We start from the raw sequence: 27,104 nt of genomic DNA, 5'->3' as shown, positions 1-27,104 counted from the left end.
AACCCCAGTGGCAGCAGCACTCACTGCCACGTCACGTCACCTCTTCGCCCATTAACGGATCAGGGAAACACAAATAACCATTGTGTGTACTGAGCGCCGACGCTGCTTGCGTTTTAAGAACACGGGAATTCAGTCCCGGTTAATTTTCCGCCGGGCACAGATGTCGAAAAACCTTTGTCATCAACAAGAACCTGGGTGCGGATACGGCGCACTGCCTTTAAAAAAACAACATGCCACACTTCCACGTGTGTGTTTATCAGTGACAGGAGTCGTCGGCTTCGCTGCACGGGTACCTCAGCACAAACGCCAGCTCCACCGCATTAGGCAGCAACACCGCCACAGCGCCGACAGCCGGCCCCTGTAATTATTACACCCTGCCGACGTCAGGCTGCGTGCGCGCTGTCGTCAGCGCGCCTCCAGGCAGGGCTGCTGTCAGTGACCGGATAGAGAGCGGCAGAAGAGGGGCGTTTTGCGTGTCTGCGCGGCGCGCCAGTCGGTTTCACAGATTTAAAACTGATCGGCAGTCACTCCAGATGTGAATTTCTACTCACTCTTTTACTTTTCGGGTGTCGGGAGCCGGCAAAGGAGTGAAGGGACCTTTTTTTTCCCCCTTCCGTCTCTCCTGGGCAGTGAAAACTCTACCCAGCGGAGAGTCATATGCTGTGCATGACTGAGAGTGCCGTATTAGCTGGCCAGTCTTCGGCAGTGGGGCACCGCTGATTACACAAGCCAAGCCCGTGTGCGTGCGCGATTCACTGCTCGCTTGTTTGTTGTGTGTTTTTTTTTTTAAAAAAAACATGGCTACTGCAATAAAACCGGGGCTCTGGCAGCTGCTTGAATACCTCCAGGACCCGCACAAGGTGGCGAGCTTCCAGCGCATCTGCGGCGTCAGGGGGACCTTTGCCGACGCTTGGAGCGACCAGACCCTGCGCAACGGCGACTGCAGCAGCCACGGCGACTCGGGGAGAAACGCGGGCAAGGGGGACCCGGAGGATGGGCAGCCTGGGGGACCCCGGCTGCGGGCAGCCGCCTCACCTGGGACTACTGTCAAGCGGGGGGGCGCGAAAAACGGCCTCCAGAACGGCTTTGCGCCGACCCCCGCAGCAGCGGGCGAGACAGCCGGGCACGCCGCGGCCAGCGACGGCGGGGACCGGGAGGGGCTGGGGGGCACCGCTCCGGGGGGTTGCTCTGACCGCCCCGGCAGGAAGGAGAGGGTGAACGGCGAGGCCAGGACGAAGCCCCTGCGCAGGAACTCCCTGACCGGCGAGGTCGGGCAGGAGTTTGTGATCGAGAACAGACTCCTGTACTACCTGTTCACCTTCGGCACCGAGCTGGGCAACGAGCTCTTCTACATCACCTTCTTCCCCTTCTTCATCTGGAACATCGACGCCTATGTGAGCCGGCGGCTGATCGTGATCTGGGTGTGGGTCATGTACCTGGGCCAGTGCACCAAGGACGTCATCCGCTGGTCCCGGCCCTCCTCGCCGCCCGTGGTCAAAGTGGAGATGTTCTACAACTCCGAGTACAGCATGCCCTCGACACACGCCATGTCTGGCACCGCCATCCCCCTGGGACTGTTCCTCCTGACCTATGGCAGATGGGAGGTAAAGTGGCTGTTCTGTTATTCATGCCTGTGGGCACGTACGTATTTACCTGGCTGTGACAGCGCTGTGTCGAGTAAGAGCCGGGAAGGCAGCAGATGGTTTATTAATACGTTATTAATTGCTGCAGAGTGACAAAACGGTGTGTCCGGAGGTAAAGTTACACCAACTTTCCCTGTGCATCGGACCGCTTATCCTCTTGTCATTCTGACGGGACGACGCACCGGCACACTTGACTAATTCTAGCACCATGTTAGATACCAGCGCGCGTATAGCAGCAGTCTTATCGAAGGCTTTCCTGTGGAAAAGTTTCAGGTGAGACGGGGTTGCAGTGTCCAGGATTTCCACCACAGGATGTGACAGCTGAAGTTTCGCTCGCCGGATTCTTGCCATGCCGCTGTCGCAAGGCGACACGGTTGCACAACCGGCTCCTTCTGTCTCGGCCCCAGGTGGTCCTGCAGCTCTCAGTCAGACCCGCTGTGTCGGTGCGCTCCCTTCCTGCACCTCCCCGTGGGACGCGCGCGCACGTGACGCGGGGAGGCGCGGGCCGCCGGATCCGCAAGGGCACGGCTTTGACAGGCATCGCCCCGGCACTTCCGACACGCTGATCTGCAGAAGTGCCATCAGGCGCAGGCCGCCCCCTGTGCATATACATAAGTAACATCTCATCATTTGATTAGCAGAGCGCCAGAAAAAGCATCATGCCCCCCCCCCCACCACCCCCTCGCATGTGATGAGCTCTTGGAGGGCTGCGGTGTGGTGTTGGAAAGGTGTTTGTGACAGACCGGCTGCTGGCAGCGCACACACACCTTCATGTGGGCTCCACTGTCCTCTCCAGTTACACTTCTGTCAGGGTGAAAGGCTGGAGTAGTTCGAGCAGGTAGCATGCGCTGGCTGTAAAGGAACAAGTAGAAGTTTATTCCAGGCTGAAAGAGGGGAAAAGAAACACAACGTTTCGGCTGTGGAGTCTTCTTCAGGTGTCTTCAGGCGGAAGACCTGGAGAGGACAGAGTGGACACCTGAAGAAGGCTCCGCAGCTGTAACGTTGCGTTTCTTTTCTTCTCGTTTCAGCCTGGAATAAACCTTTACTTGTTCCATAGTTGAAGGCTCAGTACAATCAAGGACAAGCATCAACGACGCGTCTTGATCGAGTCTGGAAAGATTAGGGCTGTAGACTGGTGTGATTCCAGCTTCGTGAGGAAGGACAGGTGTCCAGAGAGCCATGAGCTGTGAGCGGACGTGGTCTTCGGCTCAGTTTGGCACCAGGCTCGGGCAGCCGGGTAAAAACCAGGGGCTCTTTGAGATCAGGTGCAGCCGTGGCTCGGAGTTGAGGTCGGGGGTGTGTTGCGAGAGCTGGTCAGTGCGAGTGCTGGTCTGTAACCTGCAGGGAGGGGAGATCAGGCCTGATCGGTCTTACACACTCTTGAGAAGCATGGTGTTAGGAGAGAGAACCTGCCACATGCGCACAATCTGTCACCTCTTGCATAACTCGCTTTCTCAAAGCGCGTGGAAGGGACCAGGCGTGGACAGCCTGTTCAGGAAGCAGGCTGAGCACGAGTTGGGGTATGACTTACTTGGTGTGCCTGTGTGAGCGCCTTAGTTCACTTGAAAGGAACTGTATTTCAGAGCTGGAAGCCAGGTTCTGGGTGCTGTCTTTTCGTGCTGCTCAGGTGAAGTCTCTGCAGAGTCACTAGGGCATCAGTGTGGCCAAAGAAGGAGTAAACGTCACCCCCCTCTTCAGGGACAGCGTTCCCTTCACATTTCCTTAATTGACATGTCTGTCACCTATAAAGTCATATACTGTATATATATATAACGCATAGTTTTTCTTAGTATGCAAAGTGTATGTTCCAGTTAGAGTCTGTATGTTCCCCTTGTGTTTGTGTGGGTTTCCTTCAGGTGCTGTGGTTTCTTGCCCAAATCCAAAGACTCGCTGTTAAATAGGCTTCTGGGAAGAATGCTGTGAGGATGGGCTTTGGCTCCTGAACAGCCCTGAACTGGGAGAAGCAGTTAGAAAATAGATGGAGAGATCTGTGTTACACATGGGATAGTCTGTTTTTACTATGAGCTATGACCCTCTGATCAATTTGACCCTTTTGATAGAAATGTTATGATCAGGTAAATAGTAGGTGTTCAGTTCGGATTACAAGTGTTGCTGCAGTACACTGTAGAGGGGAACAGGGGGGTCGCATTGTGCAGAGAGCAGTGGAAGAGGAGGGTGTGTGTGTGTGTCGGAACGTTCAGACTGCAGGAAATCAGCATTTCTGCTGTGCTGATGTCAGTCAGGCCTGTGAGTGCTCTCCGTAGCCCACGTTTCCTCTGGTTGTCTGCCATATAAGAGGAAGTGAAAGCCCCAGTTTTGCCCTAACAAGACTTTGTTTTTACTTTTTCATGTTTTTGGTGCTTTCAGAAGAATTTCTTTTCCCTCAGTCTTCACATTTGTCTCATACATGCTCAGTGTCACTTTTATGATTTCTAGTAAATAGCCGATAAGGCAACTACAAAGCAGGCATTCAGCATTCATGTGTAGGCTAGTTACTTGAGAATTGTATATTATATGGCTCATTACATGCACATTTTTAATTGGTGACTTCTTGTATTTGCATGTTCTCTGCTTGTGCATAACGACAAAGTTCTCGTTTCACATACCTTTCACATCTCTGTGCCCCAGAAGTCTGTCAGCTTTCCTCCTTGTGCAAAGTGAGGACAAAAGGAGAAGTGTTCGTTCCTCCTGTAACAGCACGGTCTTTCCTAACTCAGTGTGCATGATCAGGCGTTGACCCCTAGTTTTGCTCTTCTTCGCTGTGGGCGGTGCACCACGCCAGCTCTCCCTCTGCACCTCCACTGTGCCTCCATAGGCCCCTCTCTGGATTCTGCCTGTGTGGTGGATGGTTTTCACACAGGGGGGTTGTGTCAGTGATTTGGAATGCAGGCGGCATTCAAGCCCGTGCAGGAATTCAGACCTGACTCTCTGCAGACTTTCAGTTATTGCATCCAGATGTTCCACGGTGAGGGAAGAGTGCCCCGAACAAAGTCTCATCTTCTGCCGAATGATCGCCACGGAAACAACGACTGTGCAATCAGTTTTATCGTAACCTAGGCTGAGAAGCAGTGGGTGATGATGAATCCTGTCCTAAGGTTTTTCCATCTGTTTTTTTTCTCTAAAAAACAGAAAACATGCACTGCTCGTGAGTACTGGAGGACTAAATTCCAGATGTCTGGAAAAACCCTTGTTGGGCTCTGTTGTGATTTGGCTTTGGGAAATTACCCAGGGGCTGCTGCCCTCCTGTTGTCCCAGCATGCAGTGCGGCGGCGTGAGGGGGGGTGAGGACTGAGTGCCCACGTGTGAGCGAGATCACAGGGACGGCGGCGAGACCCCCAGTGCGTGGCAGCTTAAGCCATCTCATGTTTATACTGAAGCAGACAAGCACAAATGAAACATCTGTCTGATGATGTACATCACGCACAGGGGTGATGTCCATAAAGTACCAAATGCATGTAATGATGGCTTCGTTCCAAAAGCCTGCAGCTGGGAAAAGGGGGGAGAAGCAATTGGGATTGTTTTTTAAATTCACATTTCAGATTAGTTTAAGTTTGGCTTCAGCTACGGGGATTACCGTAGCAAAGAAGCTGTAATTACCTCTCTGTGATTAAAGGGTATTTTTAACAATGTGGACTTAATCACTGCAAGGTGGTTCTGAGGTTAGCAGTGCATGGCTTTAGCAGTGAAAGGGGAGAGATGAAAAGGCAGCGGTCATATAGTACACTTTAGGACACTTTATTGTTACAGGAAAGGTAAAGAGCCCCTTGCAGATCCACTCAGGCCCCATTACAGGTCCCCACGTTCCTTGAGGGTAACGGTTTCAGTGGTAGTGCACTCGGACTCTCAGGGGCAGTAGAAGTCTCTTCAGTACAATTCACTTCTGAGACTTGTAATGCCCCTGAGAGTCCAAGTGAGGAGAAGACACTGCATCTGCTTCCCAGCTCCCTTTTCATTTCAGAGTAATTGCTATGAAATTGAATGATAAAGTTTAGGAGGTCCCACACTGGACTATACAGTAAGTGCGCACACTGTCTTAATCCTACAAACTGATGTTTGCAGTGGATGTTCCAGTGTTTGCTGCTGGTGCAACTTTGGTGTTAATGGATACTTTGCAGCTGATGGGGTAATCTGCTGTGTGTTGCTGTCTCGGCCTGCCGGGTGTGAGTCATGCCTTTGTCCCGGTGCTGGCTGGCTCTCCCTCTCTGCTGTCGAGTACAGCAGGGCCTCTCTGCAGCGAAGAGAGCTCAGTGACAGAGAAGGTCAAGAGTCCCATAGAAGGATTTCCAAGTAAAGGAGAGAGCAGCGTCAGGTCCAAGGCAGAGAGGGAGAGTGCACAGCAGTGCAGGACAAGGAAGGGAATGACTGCTGGAGAGTCGCACAGCCTGAGACGCTCCCTGACATTCTGGGAAGCAGTTTTCTTTTTTATGTCTTAGCTGCATGGGAAAGTTTTTCGCTGGGACAAAGATTTTGCTGACTCTCAAGGGCTCAAGAACTGGCTGAAGAATATTGATGGTCTGAGCGTTTTATATTAACTCGGAAAAGAGAGAAATGAAGTCAGAGCTGGCCGGAGAGTATGCTAGTCTCGTGCCAACGCTGTTGCTCGGAGTCGGCACGCCGAAGGAGAAACTGAAGGGCCTAGCAGACTGCCGTGTGTCTCTGCCTCTTTTGCCAGCAGGAATGTAGGATCTTTTCTTCAATGTCAGATCAGGTTAGCAAATGAGTTTTACCCCCATGTTTGTCTCCAAGTCCACCGTTTCAGCCACTCGAACGGAGATCTATTAGTAACTGGGTATGGCCAGAATCGGGCAAAATGAAACCTCCTTTTCTCTGGCGATGGAAGAGAAAGCCCTTGCTGAGTTTCGAAGCTGGGAGAATGTTAGGGTGTGCCTGCTGAACTTTTTTGTGACCAATCCATTTTATTAATGTTAATTCCTTTTGGCAGTTTCTATGTCCAGTCAGGGTCCAAATCAAATCCTAATTCATTTTTAGTCTAGGTCCAGTTGGGACTCCCATACAGTCTAAATCAGGGGGGGCCAGTCTGGAGTGTCTGCAGGTTTTGGGGTCTCGTTAAAGCATCAGCTGGGAGAAGATGTTCAATTGGAACAATTTCACAATGAAAAAATATGGTATATCATAATATACATTCTATATAATTTATATATTAGATCATGATAGTATATATCATTTGCAGACATGATGATGACTTAAGGGAGAATGGAATGTACAGTACCTGTCCACTTAGAGCACTTTAAGCTCATCACCGCCTGTGGATGAGCTCTGAAAACCCGGGTTTGTCACTGTCATGGTCTCGCTCACTGCTGCAGGATCGATTATTTCAGCCACAAATGCGTTCGCCGGTGTTTGTCGTGTTACCAGTGGCAGGTCGGCCAATTATTTGTCCCAGCAGTTTTGCGCATTGATTTGTTTTCCAACCTGTTTCCCAGAATCCGAGGACTCGAGCTGGGGTAATTAGAATTACGAATGCATCGTGCCCAGTTAAGACGGTAGCGAGCTGGTTGTGTCCACTAAGAGCTGAGATGGAAATGGTGAACCAAAGGACACATTGGCCCTCCAGGACTAGACAGCCCTGGCCCACTTCAACAACGGACCTTGATGTTACTGCTGATTAAAAGAAAATAAATGGGAATAGGGACCCAGAGCTGATTTTCCAAAATAAATAGAAATTTTGGAATAGATCACTGCTGAACATGTCCCTTTATGGAATAGTGATCCATGATCTATGGGATGTGGGATAATGCTTAATGATCTGAACGATCAGATGCAGATTGTTTGTTTCCTCTGGATTAAGATGGGCACAGGCCTGGGCAGGTCTTTCCTTTGTCCTTGAGATAGAATCACTCACCAGCAACACCTCCGGCTTATGTCACTCTGCACACGGTGGACCCTGGATCTGTTTTGCTGCTGAAAGTGCAATTTCTGGGAATGCCAAGTGCATTCTTGCTAATCCTGTACTCATTAACCAGAGCGCTATCATGCGCAATGCTGTGATCAGCTCAAGGCGGAATCTGTCCTGTGTTTTATCACTGTCCATGTGAGTCTCCTGCAGCAGCTCAATGGAGTCGGCCTACTTCACAGCTGTTATCAGAGGATCATAAACGAAATCTAAAGCCCATTCCGACCAGCCAAGCATACTTCAGTGCCCATAAACTGTACTGCACTAGCGCATTAGAGATATTTAATGTTTTCTTGGCACTGCTTTCAGACTAATATTTTCTATTGAGCTGTAGGAGTGTTGCTGTATTGTGGTACAATCTGCTGTTTGTCATAAGCAACTGTTTATCAGGGCTCTGGCCTAACAGTGTTTCAACCGATACTATTGACGAAGTTGTCGCAGAGAAAGACGTTATTACAAGACAAGACATAATTTAGTGTAAGAAGTAGTAGAAGGATAAGTATTTTCTTTTTTCATACTGAATCTGAAGCAAATTATTTTAACTTGGGAAAACATTTTATTGCAATGAATATACACAAATTTCTTGGGAAATGAAATATTTTTTCACAGCTTATAGATGTAAGGTGTTGTGTATATTTACATCTACAGTTAAAAGGCTGGGGTACTGCTTGTGATGGGAAACATCAGGTTTTCCATATGCAGTACGCCCATCTCTCAATTAGCCAGTAAGACCTGAAAGAAAACTTTTTGACTTTGACTTTGGCTCGGGAAGTGAATAACAGAATGCATGTGGTGACAGTCTGAATTGTAGCTTAATTGTAGAGATGTATATTGAAGTAACAACAGCAACAAGAACAGTTAATAATTCCTAATGCTTACATAGCACTTTTCTGGACACTCCATTCAAAGAGCTTTACAGGTAATGGGGACTCCCCTCCACCCCCACCAATGTGCAGCATCCACCTGGATGATGCAACAGCAGCCATAGTGCACACAGTACAATCACCACACACCAGCTATCAGTGGGCAGGAGAACAGAGTGACGAAGCCGGTTCAGAGATGGGGATTATTAGGAGGTCATGATTGGTAAAGGCCAGGGGGAAATGTGGCCAGGATGTAGGGGTAACACTTCTACTCTTTTCGAAAAATGCCATGGGATTTTTAATGACCACGGAGAGTCTCATCCGAATGACGGCCCCTTTTTACAGTATAGTGTCCCTGTCGCCTATACTGGGGCATTAGGACCCACACAGACCACAGGGTGAGCACCTCCTGCTGGCCCCACTAACACCTCTTCCAGCAGCAACCTTAGTTTTCCCAGGAGGTCTCCCATCCAGGTACTGGTCAGGCTCACCCCTGCTGAGCTTCAGTGGGCTGCCAGTCATGAGTTGCAGGGTGATATAGTCTCTGGCCAGTGTGGACAAGCGTGGACATCTCTCTGATGCCTTTCTGTGCCAGCAGCAAACTCCATGTTTAATTCAGTAACACCAACCTCCATGACCCTGACAACCCTTGAAAAATAAGATATTTACTCATGTCTGACAGCAGGCCTTTGGATCATAAAGCTGTACATCCTGCTGGATTACGAGAAATTGCCACAGGGGTCCCAGTCCTGCGTCTGGCATCGATAAACAGAGCTGGTAAAGGAGAGCCGGCTGCCAAAGCAGCCTCTGAGCATTCAGGAAGAGGAGGCCTGCTGTGCTGCTGTCACGCCAGGCAGCGTGGAAGCACGGATCAGCGGATACGGAGATAAGCTCTGGACAAGGTAGTCCGTTTCAGCTCAACTTTGCACTTCTGGTGACGCACAGCCGATGAAGTGCCATTCTGTTGAGGGTAAGGTGAGCAGAGAAACAGCCCTGATGGACTGAAAGCTCTCCTCCCATGATCAGACTTTCTGACTTGTCTGGTTCTTACTAATCAGAAGTAACAGTGATTGTGTCCCCCAGTGGTAACAGTGATTGAGTCCCAAGAATATCCCCCTTTTGGGTAAATCCTTTGTCGCATTTCCAGGAAAGAAGACATTTTTACTCGATTAACCCCGTTTGAGTGTTGTTACTCGGCCCTCACTCCTTTCTGAGAAGCAATGCAAGTGTTTCAGTAAACAGACTGTGTTATAGTAAATACGTTTGTGTTAACAGTAAGAACACTTGTTAACATTTTGTTCATGGTTCATATCAGTTGATCTGTTTAGTGTAAGTAGCTCTTGTGTTTTTCTTTTGGGTCAGAATCGTGTTTGTCAGTCGGGTGGTGAGCTACGACAAGCCGCAGGAATCGTCCACACCTGTACCAAAGCAAGCGGTTATTCAGTTCAGTTCAATTTGATTCAGTACGTTATTGCTACTGTATGTCAGCAACGCTGATTGGAATTTGTTCTAGTGCAGCCCAGATAAAAAGTGTAACATATTACACAGATGACATACAGAAGTGTCCAGTGGCCTCTAGATAGGAAGAGAAATCGTGAGAAAAGACGGAAATACCTCAAATTAAAACAGGCCGTTCAGTCCCAAAGAGCTCACCTTTTCTTTTACAGGGCATTAATTGATCCCTACGCACTTTAAAACGACCTCCACATTTTTGTCTGCGTATTCCATGTCTTGAAATACCCTTGCACTTTATTGGAAATAACAAATAAGTTTAACTTTATCGATCCCCTTAAAAGGTTTCAAAAACCTTCACTCATGTCTCCCCTAAGCTGTCCCTATATAGGGCTGAAGAGATTACTGTGCCTTTTTTAACCTGTCTGTCCTTTCCCCCTGCTGTAAGTCCGGTTTCTGTTTTCTGGACTGTTCCTAAAGCTCATATCTCTTTATTGTGATGTGGAAACAGTGCTATAATGAGCTAGGCAGTGTGACGGGAGATATACATCTTCCCCGTGCTACAAAATACAAATTTTTATTAAAGACCAAAACAAGTGAAATTCTAAATACAATTTATTTCGAATCTTTAAATTGTTAGATTCTGTTAATACAGTGTTATTTAGGATTTTGAATTTAAAATCACCACCAGGCGTTGAGACGGAGGCCAACAGTAGTATTTCTTTGCACTTCTTTAAGTGAAAGCTCCTGTGCCGTACTGTGTGGTTTGATCGTGTTCCAGAGCCTATAGGGACATGCTGCCTTCTGTTTGCATCACAGGATTACCAGAGCATCACAGGCGCTTGGGGCTGCTACAGCCAGCACACTGAAGATGAATGGAGCCGTGCCAGAGGGATAGGAGTTTGACATTTCTACTGGAAATAAATTGTAACCAAACATAAAACATATTAAAGGGCAGGGAGGGGAAACAAAAAAGCTTTCCTCAGCCCTGTCATCACTGGTCTCTACTTACTTGGGTTTGGGGGTTCAGGCTCCATGTGTTCAGGGTTTTTTTCGCCTGCATGTGTGTGTCCTTGCCATAAACTTGGCCACTGGGCTGCCTAAACAACATTATCATTTCCTGATCCTGGCAGTTATCGAGTGGTAGAGGATATCTGATTCAGCAGTCCTGCCCACTGTGGAGCTCTCCCCCCCCATCTGAAGGGTCAGCCCCTGAAGAGGGGCAGCCTGGGGCGCCGTCAGCGTTCTCCCTGCGCAGGTGGTCAGGACAATGATCTCATCGATAATGCACCATCCACGCGCCTGGCGGCATGAGCTGAGATAAGGGCTCTAGGTGAAGAAGTGAGCCAGCCAGTGCGGCCGAGCAGTTCTGTAGTACCCAGCCCAGCGCTGCTGGGAATTATGGCACTCGTCCATTTCACTGAGGGAGAACGTAATGAAGAGCATCTGCCCAGGCATGTAGATTTGTGCCACTCACTGTGATTATAGGATTCCACAACTGGCTTGATTTGGATACTAAACCAGACTCGTCCCTGTATATTTTGTTTGCTGTTCAGCAGCTTTTTAAACACCTCTGTTCTGTTGAGCCTACAGTCGGAGGTGTGGCTGCGCTGTGGCTCGGATTGCTGCTCTGCTGTGGGAGACTGTTGTACTCCAGTGTGTGACTCTGACTCTCAGAGGGAAGGACTCATCTTATTGTGCTGGGGGCTCGTGCAAAGTTGCGGCACTGGAGCGCAGCAGGCCATGGATTGGAGTACAATTCCCATTACTACAGGGTAGACCAAGACTCAGATTGGGTCCACTTGGTTGTGGAATAAACCTGTATCATCTCCCAGTTTCATTCGACTCATTTGACATGGCACCAGGAATAAAAAAAAAAAGGTGTCTCTCTTTGACTGGCAGTCTAAGCCATGTCCTGTTTTTACAAGCTGTGTTTTTTTATTGATACCAGTATCAAGCGCTGGATGTGTGTTGCTTGTCACCTCATTTAAAACAAATCAGATTGGCTTTCCTGCTTCATTTGTATGCTTTACACTCGAGTTTGCAGGTCAGAAGTACAATGGAGTCTGTACATTCCTTTTCACCGACAGTATCTTTAGGATCACACACACAAACCCTCCCTCATTTCTTCCTGAGTAGACCGTCCCCCAGTTTTGGGAGCTGCCCTCCGTACCCCGGCTTCTCTTATAGCCTTTTCAGCATATTGAATGAGGCAGCCAAAGACAAGGCAGGTCACAGCATTAGTCTCCAAGAAAGCGAAGAGATTTGTACGGTCAAGGACTACAGATACTGATATCCAAACACTGACAACTGCCTTTTTTCCTTCTCTCTCGGCCTCCAGTACCCCTTCCTGCTGGGCCTGGCGTCGGCAGTGTGCTGGTGTTCCCTGGTGTGCATCAGCAGGATCTACATGGGGATGCACTCTATCCTGGTAAGAGACAAGATTCTGTGTGTTTTCTATATCTTTAGGGGTTCCCAGTATATGCACTGACCTGAGGTGTGTAGTCACCTCAGTTAGACCCTCCAGTGGTCTCCTGCAATAGGACAGGATAGTGCTCCAAACACAACTTCTTTCTAACCATGGGACTAGAAAAGCAGGTTGATTTGTAGATGTTGGATCCCCAAAGCTTTTGGAGAGAAGATTCTTTGGTTCTGTAAGTCCATTAAACTACCTATGGTATGTCATTAACATCTTATAGCATCCTCTCGTGCTTGGGTGTTTTATGTAAAATCTCCTTTATTGTTATTAATGTGGATGATGCCCTTGTCCAAGATGCACTTACATTCAAATTGCTGAACTGCAAAGTATATAACAAAAATAACCAAGGTGCAGCTGTCCCAAATAACATATGCTTCTCAGCCTTTCAAAGCTTTGAAAAACAAGCAGAAGCTATCCGAACAGGATTGCAATATCTGCATTGCATCACTGCTGAGGTTATAAACAGAAGGAGGGAGGTTTTCACTCTTTCTAACCACCATTGCTGACAGAATGAGGTTGATCAGTTTTTTTTGCCTGTCAGCTGTGCAAGTATACCAAGTGTATAGTAAATAGTAATATAGTAAAAGTAAATGAGGGGAGTTCATAACCCCATAATTCAGAACTTCGCAGAGTACTGTTTGGCTGGATGCCTTACACATTCTCTGACCTGCTCTGTGTTAGCTGTTGGCTGCTCTGTAAATCTGAGTACTTGCTGTCTTTGTTTTATTAACCTGCCCTAATGTACTCTTTGCCACATAGGTGTTGCTTGTGAATATTGTTCACTTTCTCCCAGGAGTCACTTGCAAAGCTCTTTTCTGGGAGTCAAAAGTTGTTTTATGACTCAGTATATTAAATGCAATTAATTAATATACAATAAATTGCATTTAGTATAATTATTCATTTTCATATCATTAAGGACATTGTCATAGACAGTGGTACTCAGAAATAAAAATAAAACAGGCCTATTAATTATTGCTAATTAGAACAAATGCCAGAAAAGTCACAGGAGGTAAAATTGCAGGCAGGAAGTAACTACAGGTTTAGGAGCAGTCTGTAGTGCACTGGATCACATTGAATGTTCAGTGCAGAAAGTACTGTACATCTGTGTGTATTGTTTACACTGTAGATAAATCAAATAGAAATTGACACTTTAAACTGGAAACTACAAACCTAAAAAAGCTGCTGAAACAAGCCAGCAGCTCCGTCTGCCCCGCTGACATCACTCTCTGCCACATCACTCAAGCAGTCAGTCGTTTTGAGTTCTGGACTCTCGTCTTCAGGTCTCGTGATCTGCTGCAGGACAGCAAGAATTTAGTGGGATGAGAAACTATGGACTGGGACTGGGCGTGAATGAAAGCTAAGACGTCTTGCAAGAAAGCATGTTCAGTCTTAATGATAATGCTCGATTTACAGTACATGTAACTGTGACACTATTAAACTGAATTGAGCACTGTTGAGTGCCAGATGCTGTAGCTGTGGGGATTATCCAAATGATGAGCTGAGCGCTGTGCAGCTCTGGGCCCTGAGCCCTGCCTGTTTTATGTCATTACTGAGGTGCCTGCAGGAGACATGAAACCAATATGCCACCTTGCTAAAGTGTTAAGAATCGCCATTATTTAAATGAGTGCCTGTCCTCTTAAAAGACTGTTTCTGTGCAATAAAAGCCTTATCGTAATTCATTACATAGATCTTTCCCCTGCAATTTCCAACCGAACAAGTCAGCAGAAATAGAACAGATTTCATTCTAGTGCCAGCTACAGCGAGAGTATGAGTATGAGTCACCACTGCCTTGCCTTTTACAGACATCTTCTGTAACACAGAAAGGTTCTGTCTGCTAAAGAGAGAAAAATCTGTTCAGGTGGGGGGTGGATTTCTTTGGTTCTACAAAGCGATTTGCTAGGCAAACGTATCAAGATGTGCAGACCAGACTGTTATGCTGTAAATTAGCCAAGATCGAAAGGTTTATTAAAGCTTTCTACCCATTTATCGGTGTATCCTTTTGAGCTATCTGTAACTGGAAAAAGACATACAGCATGTCATTGAGAAAGGCACAGACATCAGTGGGTCTATAGCATTTGTAAATCAGCCTATAAGCATTGTTGCGAACAAGAATGCTGTTTCTTCACAAGTACAGCGCTCTCTGTGGTCAGTAAGGAGTTTCTGTGCTCCCTTTACTGGACACCATTGCCATGACTTCAGAGGGGATCACACAACACGACAGCTCTCAAAGATGCCAGCAAACCCGTGCAGAGCCCAGGCTACTTTTTCACTTTTAAGGCAAACGTTCAGTAGTGCTAAGCCAAGCTTTTAGACTTCACTGGCGTGGCGAATGTCAGTTAGTACTAGTGTTAAGAAACTAAGACAGGAAGGTGAGGCAGGAGCATTGCAAAATTTCTCTGAGGCCTCTCTGTCTTGAAGGAGGCATGCACTGAGAGCTAGCTCGTACAGTAATACAGTTCGGTAGAGTTCCTGCTGTGTTCAGGCAGAGAAAGACTTGGAAAGTCTTGAGGAGGCAGCGTTAGGATAATGTGCTGTCTAATTGTAGCTTGTTTATCAATAGCCCCAGGCACTGGGTGTCTGTCTGATGGTAACATTTTGTGGTTAGTTTCCTTGCTCTGTATGTGTAACAGCAGAGAGCCATTCTTTACTGGTGTTGTGTCAGAAGCATATAAGTAGCTTAAATGCCAGTAGAGACTGTAAATGACAGTCTTGTTCTGTGGTTTGTGTATTTAAAGAATTTAATAAATCAAGAGCTTTGACCTTAGCTCCTACGCTGTTTTCAGTTTTATTACAATCTATGATTCAAGTGGCACGTCAGAAAAGGCCTTTATCATGAAACTGTGATTGAGGTTTTTTTGTGCTCTGTTTACTCAATTTCTGTGTACATTAGTCTCCCTTATCTTAAGTTCCCAGGTCACAGTTTCCTCTGGTTCAGTATCCCGAGTCTCCTTCCAGCTTCCAGAATGTGATTGTGCAAGACCCACAGCTCGTTTCCAGTCAATGAGCACTTAATCACCGAGTCAGTGACACCTCTGGCAAATTCTGCTGTAGCTGGGTAGCCCTTCTGTCCTCTTAAAGAATTGACGTCTAGCATTTCTCGGTCAGTGAACCAAAGGGGTTAAAATCAGTAAAGTGTTGTTTCTCCTTATGTTAGCATTCATTTAAGTGCTGAGCAGTGGTCTTTAGATCACAAGATTTCAAATGCATGTGAATACCCAGCCAGAGTAGGCATGCATATACAGTATGTTGAAGCAAGTTAGTGCTTATTTAAGACCATAAGAATGGTTCCAAACAAGAGAAGGCCGTTTGGCTCCTCCAGCTCTTCAATAGTTAATTGATCCAGGAATGTCATGCAGCCAGTTTTCGATAGGAGCCAGTGTATCGGCTTCAACAACAAGGCCAGGTAGCGTGTTTCAGGTTCCCACGGACCCATTTTATGCCAGTTTCAGGTTCAGAGGCCTGCCAGTTTACAGTATTAACGGCGTCTGTAGCTTTTCTTGGACGCGAGAATTAGGTGTCGTTAATCAGGCCTCGGAGCTGCCCTTTTAAGACCGACAAATGGAAGAGAGAGCCGGGACCCCGTGGGGCTGGTCTGCGTGATGGGGCCTGCAGCGGCGCGGAGGAAGAACAGGTCCGGCTGGTCGCCTCGAGGATCACAGGGGGATAGGAAAGCAAGTGCTGGCAGCACATTCACGGTCTCTGTGTGAATTGCAGCCAATGATTTTATTGGCCCATTGACGTGGTTCATTTAATCTTGTGTGAAACACTTGTTGTTGTTAGGAAAGGAACAGACAGACAGAAAGTAACATTCAAAATAAATGCTCAGTGAAAGACAGCATTCTTGTATGTTTTATGTACATTTAAACATACATCCAACAAAACATGAAGCGGATCAGTATATAATAAATAATTCAGAATTGGAATACATTGCATGCGAAGACAGGATACATAAAACTTGTGCAAATGTTTTACAAGGCTGCAAATGGAAAAAAAAAATCAATTTGCTTTTCCTCAAAAGTATTGGTTTTCTTAGTGGCATGGTAGTGTCAGTAATGTTTCATGATACAGTGAATGCCATAAGCTTACTGTGAAACATGGGAAAGCTGTGAATCATCAGATGGAGATGAACTGCAGTACAGTGAAGTCTACACTCTCCCACTCCCCTGCATCACTGGGACAAAGGCAGTCCCTACCAAGCTACAGCACCCCCCCATTGCTCGTGGTTTTGCTTAGCTCTCCCATGTTGGCGCTCATCAGAGTGATCCCACTGGCAGTAACACACGGAGGGGCGTGGGGTCAGAGGGCAGCGAGCTGGATGGCTCCCAACAGCAGTTGAGGCAGAATGTGTGCAGAGGTCGTGTATCACAGCTTCCCTGGAATTTCACACTCAGTTCATAAGCACTCCTCAGAACCGCTTAGAGCTCAGTGTGTCGTATGAAATGCACAGATTTCCCTTGCTTTTTTACAAAATAGAAGCCACACATGAAATTTCAGTATAACTAAAGGCCTGTTTAAATGTTGATTTTCCCCTGCCTCATCTATAAAGTACTTTGGGAACACTGTCAGTTTTAGCTGTGAGCTTGGCTCTCCATTGTGCCTCCTTGTCAGTCTGAGCCCTGCTGCACTGCCGGGTCAGAGGACCTCCTGAAGAAAGTGGAGGACCAGGGCGTCGCAGAAAAAAACTGCACTCCCTAAGTCGCAAGCGCAGGCTGTGCTGGCTTTGCACGGGCTGGCCCTTCCTTGTGATGTAGCTCTCTAGCTCGCTGTCTCCACACTTTTCCTGCTGCAGGTCACTGAGAGGTGGGCAGTTGACCTTTGAACTGACAAAGCTGACCTTTAAACCTTTGACTGAGGTGGGCCTGGAGCGGCTGGGGCACCCTGCAGAAGCAGGGACCCATGGAGACATGTCATCCAGGCTGACATGAGAGCTGTTCTTGTGTAATGACACCCAGTGAACATGTCCAGTTTTGTGTTTTAATGACATGTAGAATAATATGGATTCTGGGTGAATTCCTCCAAAATGGTTATGAATTAGACTGTGAATGAGATGTGTCCACAAATTGCACCAAAAAACAGTTTATTTTTTGTATTTACTATTTACAAAAAACCTGTGAATTCAGACACCTGACTTGTTGGCGCTCGGTCTTGATAAATAGTCTCTTTTAGTGCAATTAATTTCAAATTCACATAAAGTATCATTCAGAAAGAGACAGCATTCGCCTTAAGACACAATAAAATAACACTGAAAGTGAACAAATAGTAATGAGACTGATACTCTTCATACTGTACAAATTATTTGTTTTTGAGCTTCGATTTCAGTAGCAAAGCCACAGACACCTTTCATCTCACACAGTTTGACTTGGCTGTTGTGTTGTATTTAAACCGAACCGTTGCTAATTTCACGTCCGGTCAAATGGATAAATGCATGTTTGAAATATTTTTTGTCTAAAAAGTTCATACTTTCATTCATTATAAATCCAGGTAGGGATAATTGAGTTACACACTCCTGACTTTAGACAGAGCGTCTTCTAACCGCTAAGTGAATCCATTTAACTAATTATAATCTACTTCATTTACACACGGTCTGAGACTCCTATTGTCCCAGACAGATTGTCCTCTCCTGTTACCTGCTGTGGAGTGAATACTAGAATGAAGTGTTTTCTTCTGCGCTTTCCTTGTTCCCCTGTAGCTCATTTTCATTGGATGCTTTATCAGTCCTTGTGTACAAGTCCCTTGCTGATGCTTATCTGTTTGCAGGGATGAGTCACTAGCCTCAATTAGCTGGATATGAGAGCTGCTCTCATGTCAGTCAGCCCCATGCGAGAGCTGATTTCATTTTCCTGCAGTCGGCTTTCAGTGTGGTAGGAGACTAAAGATTAATATACAGTAGAGATATTTGAAGCCAACAGGTTTTTAAAAGGTTCAGCCTGATGTGCACATAGCCACACCATGCAATACAGTGATACTGCAATACAGAACACAGTTCAATTAATTAAAAATAGGAAGTGTTGGCATTAAGACTTTCATTGGCCCCTTTTGGGCTTTCTGGATCCCAGGGATTCGACTGGCTCTTAAATTTGGACTTGGGTTAGAGTCCTCTTCAAGGGACCACATTTCTTGTGGTGCAGTATGCCTGCCAGTCGCTCTGTGTTCAAGCTGATTCTGTCGGCAGCTCTGTGCGGACTGCATGGCTCACTGGAGTCTGCTCTTTGGGAGGCTGAGGTGTGTGTACTGAAGGATTAATAGCATTTAGAGCACAAGCCAGCTGATCAATACTGTCTTGTGTACAGCAGCCAAGCCAGAAAACCTATGGGGGGTTCTCTAGGATTAGAGGGATTTCAGAAAGCTCAGACCTTTCTGAAGATCAGTGGAGGAGGCACTCTGTCACCAAGAGTACTTTATTGCAAAAGCGGAATGCATTGCTTCCAGAGTGAGAGCCTGGCAGTACTATATCTTTAATCTTGTCTAAAACTCGCATTTTTCCAGCTTTCTCAAATATCTCTTATTTGTGAGGTGAAAGACCAAATGGGGCTGTAAGTCATTTGTAGTCTAAAATATTTCAGGCCCAAGAGGAAATCAGAATGACCAGTTGTGTGCTCATAAATAACATACAGTTAAAACCCTTCCCCAACAGTTATAGTAGAGAAGAGCAGACACCAGTATAGTACTGACAGAACTTAGAGAAGGTTCATGTTCAGAGGACCGTTGTCTGCTGTGAGTTGAAATGTACCCCAGACTTTAAATCGGAGGTCCCTGTTGGCTGTGGTTTGCTATCAGCCTCTCAGGGACTGGACAGCGCTTGTGAAAGAGTACAGGGGACTTTGGATCAGAGCTGTGCTGAACAGGAACAGTATACCCAAGCGTTGAAATGAGAACTGTTGCACACTTTTGCTCTCTCTGTAGCTTAAAATATAAAAACGCCATTACTCTATTAAACAATGTATTAATAGAAATGTAAGCGAGAGGTAAATATGTACTTTACTGAATTAAAATAAAATGTATTTTAATGTGTGTGACAGAGGAGCCTGTCACAACAATAAACAATAATCCATCAATCAGTAGTATATAATTTCAGTTTAAGGGCAGGCTAGCAAAGACCCTCTCAACCTGCCATTCAGAGACTTCTTTTTGCTACCATTCATCGGGAGCTTCATTCAGCTGATTTGTTTTAATTGGAATAAAACGTTTTGCATAAGGTAGCATTTGCATATCCAATAGTATCTTTAGATGGTGGAATATTTCGGTGCAGTCCGCAATTTGAATATGGCTATTGTTTTTTCCCCACGTCAAAACACATTGCACCAAAGAACACGTGTGTTCACTATTTTCACGGCTGATTATGGCTGGGTCGGGGGTTCCTTCTTTGGGAGCCGTGGCCTGGGCTCAGCGTGTGATCCGTCGTGCTGCTTCCGCACGACTCAAACGAGAAACAGGGAGACGCCCCAGGGCGGCGGTGTTTAATGCGTGTAAGCTGTGCTGCGCTGCGCTGCGCTGCGCTGCTTTCCTAGCTGTTAGCCTGCCGACGTTTTTAATGTGTGTGTGTGTACGCGCTGGCTGATCTGCATGTCCTCTGCTGTTGCGCAGGACGTCATTGTGGGGTTCCTGTACAGCATCCTGATCCTGGTGGTGTTCCAGCCGGCGCTGGAGGTGATCGACAACTTCAACCTGACCTGCCGCTACGCGCCCCTCATCATCATCAGTCTGCACCTGGGCATGGGGGTGTTCTCCTTCACCCTGGACACCTGGAGCACGTCCCGGGGCGACACGGCGCAGATCCTGGGCACCGGGGCCGGCATTGCCTGCGCTTCCCACCTCAACTACCTGCTGGGCCTGATGCCCGACCCCCCGCTCACGCAGCTGCCTTTCTCCCCGCCGCCCTTGAGCGCCGCCCTGGTGGGCAAGTGCCTTGTGCGCTTCGTGCTGGGCGTGGTCGTGCTGCTGGCGACCCGGGCCGTGATGAAGGCCCTGACCATCCCGCTGGCCTGCCGTCTGTTCCGGATCCCGTGCCACGACGTGCGGCAGGCCCGGCAGCGCATGGAGGTGGAGCTGCCCTACCGCTACATCGTGTACGGCACTGTGGGCTTCAACGCCCTGTTTCTGGTGCCCTTTCTTTTCAGCTACCTCAACCTCTCCTGATGCCGGAGAGCAGCTCCTCCCCTCTTCTCTCCACACGTCCCCCGCGTGCCCCTCGACCCCGAGTCCCCTCGGCCTCCCGGCTCCTTGCGCCTGCCGCCACTCCGGAGCCGACACGGGAGGGAGTGAATTAAATCGACCACTTCCTGCTCCCACTTGCTGCCTTTTATTGCGTTTTTGTTGATGATTCGTTTTGGTCATTGTATTTTCATTTTTGTATTTTTATGTTACCTTTTTTTTAAAAAAAAAAAAAGAAGAAAGAAATTCTATTTCCGCAGCTTGCAGGCGGTTTGCAGAGCGGCTACCTTCAGCTGATAATGGCGACCGGCCCGGCTGCGCTGAAAAGAAGGCACTTTTGGGATTCGGGTTTGTCGTGCGGCTCATTGTGCCTTTTTGCTCGCAGCACTGATGAAACGGACTGGAATCCGGGCTCTTTGGGAGAACACATCTGGGTTGGTCCCAGCGGAAGGGTGCTGTGTACCCCAGATGGGGGTGGTACAAGACTGATTACGCAAATTCATTTGTTTGGTGAAGATTCTGCATCCAGCCCCCAGCCATTCACCACCCTGCAGCCCGAGAGAACCGGGAGAAACACAGGTCTCTTGCCCAGCGAACAGAGATCCAGTCTCCACTACAGGCCATGCTGGTTCCTTCTTTAGACAAAGACTCACCATATCGGACATTCTTGAGAATTCTCCGTCTTCCTAATTTGAGGGATCTCTGTTAGAATAGGTATTTTGAAAAACCCATTGTACTGTATGTGGAACTGAAATTTATTCCTCCCAAAGGGCTCTATTCCAGTTCCCTGTGGTTTGTCTCCCACAGTGGTGAAAAACGTGTTCATAGAGCTGAAGAACAGATTTTAGTGCTGATAGGACTGATAGGAGTGAAGCCATGAACAAGCACATCATACGGTTAAAGGAAGCATCACTTATAATAGATTTCTTCCGGTGTGCGGCCCACTAGACGTACCTTGACTGTGTTCGTGTTCGTGACATTGGAAGTCGCTTCCTGGTCTTCCTGTTTTCCTTTGAGTAATCTCAGTCTTTGGATCAGGGCAGGGCTGCCGGTGGCTTCCTGACTGAGCTGAAAGCCGCCTGGGCCTCGTACCCTGGCTTCCTGTGGACTGAACATCTTGTGTAAGAAGCTCCGTGTCGCTTCCTGGGCTAAAATCTCCAGAAAGGAGGCGGTCAGGAAAGGGGGGGGGAGGAACTAGGAAGTATCTCTAGTCAAGAGGTCAGGCTGACCTTGAACACAAGACAACACAACACGACAAGCTGCTGCTCTCATTAAGCAGGAGGGTGCTGTAGGCACCACTGTGGAGTTGAGGCTGCAAGTAATGCTTTTTATTAATGTTATGTAGATATTGAAAGAATCTGAACACCCCCCCCATCCCACAGTGGGCGGCATGGCATGAGAGTGATGGGAGGAGAACAAGGAGCCGCACTCTGCGTCTCGGACAATCTGGCGTCTGTCCTTCTACGGAATGCGCTGTAGAGCTGTCCCTTCCCGCACCGCCGGACTGGTGACAGATGACCAGGAACTGGGCGATGGGCGATGGGCGATGGGCGATGGGCGCAGCTGCAGCAGCACTGGTGGGAGGTGCTTTATCATGAGCCGCCAAGTACGACCTGCAGGTGTCCCCCGGAGAAAGAGCACAGTCAACACGAAAACCGTTTCAATGCTGCAGTCGGATTTTAACAACCGCTCAGCCCATGCTGTGCACCTCTGCTTCTGGTCTTGCTGTAGTTATCTGCTCTCATTTATGGCCTATCCCCTCACACAGGCTCACCTGGAAAGGGCAGCTTTTGGGCATTTGAAGGTCTTGGAGAATCCAACTGAACATGATGGAAGAGCTTATTCAGTCTTATACAGTATTCATTGTCTCGCTTCCAAGATTACCAAGCTCTTTATTGCATTTGTACGGTACATAAATTATAAGTAAATACTGTAAGACTTCATTTGTACAAAACAAAATTGTGAATTTAAAAGGGCACTGTTATTTGAAGAAGGAATATCCTTGGATTAGAAGAGATTTACAGTATGTTAACCACTAAAAGCAGGCAGGCTTTTTCTTTCCGATTCCCTGCTCTGTGACTGCAGTGCTCTTGCCTCACTCTGTCCTCTGCTCATGCAGAGAGGCTGCAGTGCAGCCACTCTGAGAAAAAGGAAAAGCCAGGAGTCAGAGAGGCTTTCTTTGTTTCCTATGTTTTTTTTTATTTCTCTTGTGCTTTGTCTTGTGCTTGTTTTGTTCCAGTGATCTCAGTGTTGGGAAAGGTGTAATTAAGAATATTGTGTCACATCTATGAATGGGATTTTACAGGGTTGGATTTCTAAAGCCAGGGTTATTTTGAGCTTGCATGCAGTTTTGTCAAGAAAAAAAAATGTGCCTTTGTTTTGCAGTTGCCTGCTGTAACTCTGCTCATTTTAATCTATTTTTGATCACATTTATGTGAAACTACTGGTTTTACAAATGTCACCAGCTAGGAAGACATATTGAATTACATTGAAATAAGGAGATGTTATAACTTGTAGCTTCCTGCAACATAGAAACTACTTTGGGACGACTTTTCCATTGATTGAAACGCTGTGAACTGAATTTTAATCTTGGGGATAGTTCTGTTAAGGATAGCCATTCCTCCTTTAAGATTGTTTTGTATTAAATCAGTAGAAAGCAATAAAACTGAGTATCCCATCTGAGGCAGCCTTACCCCTGGACATTACCAGTCCCTAGTGTTGTATGGATTTTATTTGGCCTTCAGATTCAACTGTTTTACTTTACTTCAGAGCAAGGAAAGCCAGCAGAGCACAAAACATGAGATTCCAGAATCAGGTCCTAGTCTTTCACTAAGGGTTGTGAACCCAACTCAGACTCCAGCAAGCCATGTACATCCTAACAAACACAGGAGTAAACCTGGTGTCATACAGATCAATGTATAGTGTTTTATAGTTTTTTGCCCTTAAATCTAATCCCAGATCATTTTATTCTTCTCGCTTTTACATACATATTCTTTTTTCTCTTTTATCCAAGATGAATGTTTCCTCTCCTACCTTTACTATTCTGTTTCAAGATGAAAATTCAGTTTTTGCGGCAGACAGGAGCAGTAGTTAAAGACTATTCCTGAAGCAGTCGCGGTCAAGTAGTCGCATGAGCTTGAAAGTCTGTCTCATTAGGCTCAAAACCCTGTAAGTCATCAGTATGGTGGCAGAAGAATGTTGTCTTTGTTTGCATTTTTTTACTGTCTCTAAGTTCTTACGTGTTCCTGCCAATGCAGTGTCCAGTCCAAGCTTTGCATTGGTGTATTCTGAAGTTAAGAAAATTTAAATTTAAAGAAACTGTGCAAATGGATGGTAGCTTTTACTATGAAATGTTGACCAAAAAAAGAAATCGCCCCCTAGTTTTGTGGAGAGAAGTACAAACAGCTTTGTTATTCTAGATACCCTAGTGCCTTTACTGTAATAAAGTCTATGTCCAGGAGCACTGAAGCCTTCATGCATCTTCTTGTGCTTCAGAAAAGTAGGCTGCAGTTATCTTCTGAATGAATTTTAGAATGTGTTGAAGAAGAAGAACAATATATGAGTACATATGGGTCCATTGTGTATTCCAACTGTTATTTGTCTTTAACTACTTGATGTCTGGTCATCCTGTAGCAATTGCACTTGTAAATACAGAATTCAGTTTTGTGTGTCTTAAAGGGCATCTGTTTAAAACAACTCCTGTATCCTTTCATTGCTTTGATTTTTTTTATTCTTCATTGCTCTCTTTAGTAAAATGTTTGTCCAGAATTAATAATTGGTGGCCTGCGTAATAAAATTTGCACAAAAGAGGCATCTCCATATTTTGGGGACAAGCTCTTAACTGTTGTAAACAGTGTCACATTTTATTTTTAGAAACATACATTTATTTTTATATTTATATATTTTGATCAGGCTGTGAATAAGCCGTCGTGGTGGTAATGCTGAAGGCGGCCATTGTAGTCGGTATGGAGGTTTGTCAGGTCTGATCATTCCAGAACTGACCTCCTCAGCCACACCAGACACCAGAAAGTGTCCTTGAATTGCTGCCGTCTCCAGCTGATTGACAAACGCCAAACCACCTGCTGTCGGGTGGTAGAACTGATTGACAATTCCCTGCAGTTTTGGCATTTATATGACAAGAATCGTCAGACGAGGACTGTGGTTTGCTTAAGACGGTTTTAAAAAAGTGGGTAATCTAGAGGTAATCTGTGTCAGAACGGTCCATTGAGCACATACTGTAGTTCCAGCTCAGGTTTAGTCAGCATTTGCTGTGGGTAGATATCTTATTGCGGAGAACAAAAGCACAAGAATACCCACAGTACCTGTGAAAGTTCTCACAGTACTCTCACAGGACTGGGTGATTTGGCACTTTCTGATTAGTGGGAACTTCAAAATGGCACGTGCTGGTCACTCACTTCAGAGCCGACAACGCGGGTGTGTCATTTCATCTCGCCAGCGCAGGGAGTATCTGGAAATTCAAATGCCGTGTGTGTACTGTATACTGTATATACAAAGCCCTGCTATATTTAAATGAGCAACCTCCCTTGAATAGGAACCTTCCCACTTCTGCATCTGTGATATCAGTGTTCTATAATTTGACCATCTGCCTCAGGCCCTGCATGATGCACACGGGCAAGCTGCCAGTTTACCACTGTGCTTGCTCTGTTTTGTGCTCGGTGTTTTGTTCCAGTGGTATTCTGTCCGTGGAGGGTGCGAAGTTGAATAAGGCGGGGATCTGTATATACGCAGGGTGACTGTCAAATTGCAGAACATCAACATCCACCACCACAACCTGTTACCTTGGTTTTGTGATGCTCCAACAGTTATGAGTTATATGTCGATAACTGCAAATAGTTTTGCTTTTTAATTAGAAATAAACTGAGAAGTATACGTTTGGTCACCACTGTGTGGAGCTGATTTATTTCTAAAAAGCAGTCTGACCTCTTATTCTGTATCATAAGTGTTCTAGCCTGTAGGAGCATATTTTTAATTCTGGTCCTCATCCTCGTCTGCAGCTGTTGCCAGTAAGTAGCCGTGTGCCTGCAGACACTGCACCTGCAATCGACTTTCTCTCCTGAGCAGCTCGACTCCATTGGCACATTAGGAAAACCTTTCTCTTCTGTGTGAACTTTGCTTGGTTTAATACTCTTCAAGCATTAGGTCTGTGTCAGTTCTTCTTAGCGTGTTGATTTACATAGACTGAAATATTAATGTCCATTTCAAAGGATCCGGTTTTTCCAGGTTACAGTTTGCTCTAGGCTGTGTTACAGTAAACTGCTGAGCAGTGGAAACATATGAATCTCAGGAGGGGGGGGGGAATGAGGCATTGTTAAAGGAAAACCTGTTCAAAACATTCCAGTTCACTGTGTTAAATGCCATCGATTCCATTCTCATTGTCTCATTGAGCTGTCTCCAAGAGGAGTTAGACTGTACTCATGGTGTGGGCCTCAGAGGATTTGTTTAGGTTTCCAGTAGGTCAGAGTATCACTGAGCTCACCCAAACAACTTCTCAAATACTAATCATTAATAATAAATCCTTACACTTACATAGCACTTTTCTGGACACTCCGCTGAAAGCGCTTTGTAATGGGGACTCCCCTCCACCACCACACATCAGCTCTCAGAGGAGGAGGAGAACAGAGTGATGAAGCCAATTCATAGAGGGGATTATTAGGAGGCCGTGATTGGTAAAGGCCAATGGGAAACTTGGCCAGGACACTGGGGTTACACCCCTACTCTTTTCGAGAAACACCCTGGGATTTTTAATGACCACAGAGAGTCAGGACCTCGGTTTTACATCTCATCCGAAGGAAGGTGCCATTTTACAATATAGTGTCCCCGTCACTATACTGGGGCGTTAGGATCCATACAGACTGTAGGGTGAGTGCCCTCTACTGGCCCCACCAATACCTTCCAGCAGCAACCTTAGTTTTTCCCAGGAGGTCTCCCATCCAGGTACCTGCTGAGCTTCAGTGGGCTGCCAGTTGTGAGTTGCAGGGTGATATGGCTGCTGGCTATAAATGCCCTCAGCTGTCAGTCATCGCAGGTGCCAGGTTTCTATGTTTTTTGCTGGTGCACAGCAGGTGTCAAGAGCATATTTGCAGTTGATGAGGGTTTATTTTAAATACAAGTAATGTAAAGCATTATTAGTAAAACATATTTTTCCCTGTCTATTGCAAACTATTCCAAGAACTCAAGCTGTAGTGCTTTTCCCAAGTCTATTTTTTTTTGGTACTATAATATTGCTCGTCCAAAGGGAAGAGTACTACCTACTGGTCCACTTACAACAGCAACCTGGACGTCTCCCATCCCAGCACTGACCAGACCCAACCTTGCTTTGATCCCAAGATCTGACGAGGTCCAGGTATGAGGAGCTAACACAGCAAGCTAGACCACCTCTGCCCTGATGAATGTGCTCAGCTCAAGCATGCACTTTTTCCTACTATGAACTGGTTATACACTGAGGTAGTGTACATTATCCTATGAACTAAAAGAAATGAATACAGTAACAACAGTGATTGATTTGTTTGGGAAAGTCATTGCTAAATAGGTTTGTTATAGTATTGATATTTATGAAAACCTGGTAAGTTTTTTTAATGATT

At 46.4% G+C, this 27,104-nt stretch overlaps 1 protein-coding gene across 2 annotated transcripts; it reads left to right on the top strand.

Annotated features, from left to right (window-relative positions):
* Positions 1-412: 412 nt before the first annotated feature.
* Positions 413-25,399, top strand: sgpp1b (sphingosine-1-phosphate phosphatase 1b). 2 transcript variants are annotated; one of them, XM_088925435.1, is made up of 3 exons: positions 413-1,604; positions 12,214-12,303; positions 19,936-25,399. In XM_088925435.1, exons 1-3 carry the CDS (start codon positions 798-800, stop codon positions 20,485-20,487), a joined length of 1,449 nt encoding a protein of 482 aa, XP_088781561.1. In that variant the 5' UTR covers positions 413-797; the 3' UTR covers positions 20,488-25,399. The 2 variants fall into 2 exon arrangements, with proteins under 2 accessions (XP_088781561.1, XP_088781562.1); XM_088925436.1 differs by lacking the exon at positions 12,214-12,303 and having other exon boundaries at positions 439-1,604.
* Positions 25,400-27,104: the final 1,705 nt, after the last annotated feature.

Source organism: Atractosteus spatula, chromosome 9 (assembly GCF_055471065.1).
Source record: "Atractosteus spatula isolate fAtrSpa1 chromosome 9, fAtrSpa1.hap1, whole genome shotgun sequence".
NCBI lineage: Eukaryota > Metazoa > Chordata > Actinopteri > Semionotiformes > Lepisosteidae > Atractosteus > Atractosteus spatula.
The sequence above is the reverse complement of the archived record's forward strand: the minus strand, read 5'-3'. Positions and strand labels throughout refer to the sequence as shown.

Excerpts from the sequence above, each read along its gene's own strand:
- sgpp1b (XM_088925435.1), top strand. The coding sequence starts at position 798 with ATGGCTACTGCAATAAAACCGGGGCTCTGGCAGCTGCTTGAATACCTC. Across the intron at positions 1,605-12,213 it reads TGACCTATGGCAGATGGGAG|TACCCCTTCCTGCTGGGCCT; the intron begins GTAAAGTGGCTG and ends CTCGGCCTCCAG. Across the intron at positions 12,304-19,935 it reads TGGGGATGCACTCTATCCTG|GACGTCATTGTGGGGTTCCT; the intron begins GTAAGAGACAAG and ends GCTGTTGCGCAG.